Source organism: Neomonachus schauinslandi, chromosome 10 (genome assembly GCF_002201575.2).
Source record: "Neomonachus schauinslandi chromosome 10, ASM220157v2, whole genome shotgun sequence".
Lineage (NCBI taxonomy): Eukaryota > Metazoa > Chordata > Mammalia > Carnivora > Phocidae > Neomonachus > Neomonachus schauinslandi.
Window position 1 is genome coordinate 64,922,176 of NC_058412.1, and position 2,612 is coordinate 64,924,787.

The 2,612-nt window shown below is 42.8% G+C and overlaps 1 protein-coding gene across 2 annotated transcripts; it reads right to left on the bottom strand.

The window, feature by feature from the left end:
• Window positions 1-226: 226 nt before the first annotated feature.
• RPS27A (ribosomal protein S27a) lies at window positions 227-2,612 on the bottom strand. Of its 2 annotated transcripts, none has more exons than XM_044918968.1 (6): window positions 2,604-2,612; window positions 2,371-2,418; window positions 1,822-1,876; window positions 1,324-1,409; window positions 802-933; window positions 227-413 (listed from the first exon to the last, which is right to left on the bottom strand). In XM_044918968.1, the coding sequence occupies exons 2-6, from the start codon at window positions 2,416-2,418 to the stop codon at window positions 264-266; spliced, it is 471 nt and encodes a 156-aa protein (XP_044774903.1). In that variant the 5' UTR covers window positions 2,604-2,612; the 3' UTR covers window positions 227-263. The 2 variants fall into 2 exon arrangements, with proteins under 2 accessions (XP_044774903.1, XP_021556972.1); XM_021701297.1 differs by lacking the exon at window positions 2,604-2,612 and adding an exon at window positions 2,534-2,591 and having other exon boundaries at window positions 2,371-2,435.

Genomic DNA, 2,612 nt, shown 5'->3' on the forward strand with positions numbered 1-2,612 from the left:
GCCATGATGCACAAGGATAGCCCCCACAAAAAAGAATTATCTGGTCCAAAATTTCAATAGTGCGGACATAAAAAACTGACAGAAACAAACTGGCTTATATCTAGATAGTTCATATTAAATACAATCTTAATTTTTCTGCCAAAGTATATGTAGTTTATCAAAATGGTGTGATCAGTTGGATACTTAAAACCACTCTAAGTCACTGGAATAAAATGCAACAATTAAATGTTAGTTCATGTCTTTTATTATTAACCCATATACAATTACTTGTCTTCTGGTTTGTTGAAGCAATAAGTCAGACAACATTTGCCACAATAATGTCTGTCGAAGTGGCTAGCCATGAAAACTCCAGCACCACACTCATCTGAAGGGCACTCCCGACGAAGGCGACTGATTTTGCCATTCTCATCCACCTAAAAAGTACAAACCTGCTGTTAAGATAATTTTACAACATATTCTGCTCTAAGTTAAGTGACTCAAAATATTTAACTACTTTAAAATCACAAAACAGTGGTAGTTTTTTTATTTAAAAACCAAAGCGCTCCAAATCCTCACTAGTAATTACAACAAAATAGTTCAGAGTAGTCTAGCCTTGCAAGTGGTGACAAAGTTAAGACCTAAACCCAGATCTGACTTCAAAATCAGAACTCAGTTTGGAACAAGCAGCTAAAAGTGAACATCATACGAAGTTTGATCAAATACCAAAAAGAAAAGAAAACTTTAAAAGAACGTTTGAAACCAGAGATGCAAACACAATTTATTAAATCAACAGATGAAAACATTTTTATTAAGTTAGCTCACCTTATAGTATTTCAGGACGGCCAGTTTAACCTTCTTTCTCTTATGCTTATTCTTCTTGGGAGTGGTATACGACTTCTTCTTCCTTTTCTTAGCACCACCACGAAGTCTCAACACAAGATGAAGAGTAGACTCCTGTTAAAAGAAGAGGATGAAACAGGCTTTAAAATAATTACATTTAATGCTCATATTCCATTAAGGGGCAACTTCCATTAAGGGGCAACTAGCTTCACGCACTTTCTAACTGGATGTGGTAAGTACACAATACCACACATAAGGAAGTTTTGGGGGAGGCAATTAACTACTTGTTTATAGGAAGATTTAAGAACATATTAAGTCACACCATGGGATGCAATCTACACAATCCAGAATGTGAGAAACTACAGCAGTGTTTCTGAAGTGTTAATGCCGGAGTCACCTAGAAATCTATTGCTAGTCTGTTATTCTCCCCCACTTTTGTGTGTTGATCAAAACTTACGAAAGTAAGATTTACATTTAAAGGACTGCTCTTTCCTCCAAACAGACCTTTTGAATGTTGTAGTCAGACAAAGTGCGTCCATCTTCCAGTTGCTTGCCAGCAAAGATCAGTCTCTGCTGATCAGGAGGAATTCCTAAAACAAAAAATCAAGTCACATCAGAACAAGCGTATCTGCTTAGGTTTATGGATAATTCTTAATCAAATAAAGGGTACTAAGAGCAGTCACTGAGTTCTTACTATAGGCGAGGCACGATTTTAAATGCTTGCACAACTGACCTTATTTAATCCCAACAACAGTTAATACATGTAACATTACCTTTATTTTACAAATCAAGCAGAGGTAGAAAATTAAATGGCTCACCCAAATTCCACACATGTGAAGAGCACCCCTGGATGGCCCCATGCTCACAAACATTTGTTACTATTTTAAAAACATTTCACTTTGTCAATCCGACCTATTCCCACCCCACCAACAGCAGGTATGTCCAGTAGTTAGGCTGGCGCCAGTACAGGTTAATTTCTCTGAACTAGAAAATATTACTTGCCTTCCTTATCCTGAATCTTGGCCTTTACATTTTCTATTGTATCCGAGGGTTCAACCTACGAGTTTAAAAATGCAAATGAATCGATAACACAGTAAGAAACTAGAATAAACGCCTAATTCAATTTGCAGGTTAGTACAGAACCAAGCCGGTGGAAGGCCGAAGCCTACCCAGCAGAACTGACCACTCACCCAGAGGGCAGGCAACCGCCCCAGGACTGCCGCCGGCGAGCACACTTCCTGAGCCCAACCAAGGGCGGACGGCGGCGGCTGCGCCACACGCGCTCGCGCCCACCGGTGAGAGCGCGTCCTTCCTTCCCCCCAGCGCGGGCCCCCTGCTTTGGCTACCTGGACAGAACTACTTAAGAGATGATAGCTCACACTTCAGGCATCGAGAGCCAGCCCTAAGCCCCTACTCAGCCAACAACTAATTCAGGGCCAGTTTTCAGAACCCAGACTCAAACATATTCTACGGCAGAAATCGGCACGGGTCCCTGGCTCCACTTCAGGCCCTTATTCCGGCCTTGACTTCCTCACGCCACCTAGCTCGTACCTCGAGGGTGATGGTCTTCCCCGTAAGGGTTTTCACGAAAATCTGCATCTTGGCGGCGGTTCCACCTGCAGTTGAGGAAAAGGAAGTGAAGGATCAGACGTGGGAACATAAGAGGCCGCCGGGTAGACCACTGGCCGGAGAGAGACCAAGAGCACACACTCACCGCAGATGGCGGATCGGAAAGGAAAGCAACGCGCCGGCCCACGGGGTTTCCCGGCGCCTCCGCCAGAGGCCCCACCTCT

Bases quoted from the DNA above. Each gene is read 5' to 3' on its own strand.
- RPS27A (XM_044918968.1), bottom strand. From the start codon at position 2,418: ATGCAGATTTTCGTGAAAACCCTTACGGGGAAGACCATCACCCTCGAG. The intron at 1,877-2,370 runs GTACGAGCTAGG...TTAAACTCGTAG, and splicing joins GGAAGACCATCACCCTCGAG to GTTGAACCCTCGGATACAAT. The intron at 934-1,323 runs GTCTGTTTGGAG...TTCTTTTAACAG, and splicing joins CTGACTACAACATTCAAAAG to GAGTCTACTCTTCATCTTGT.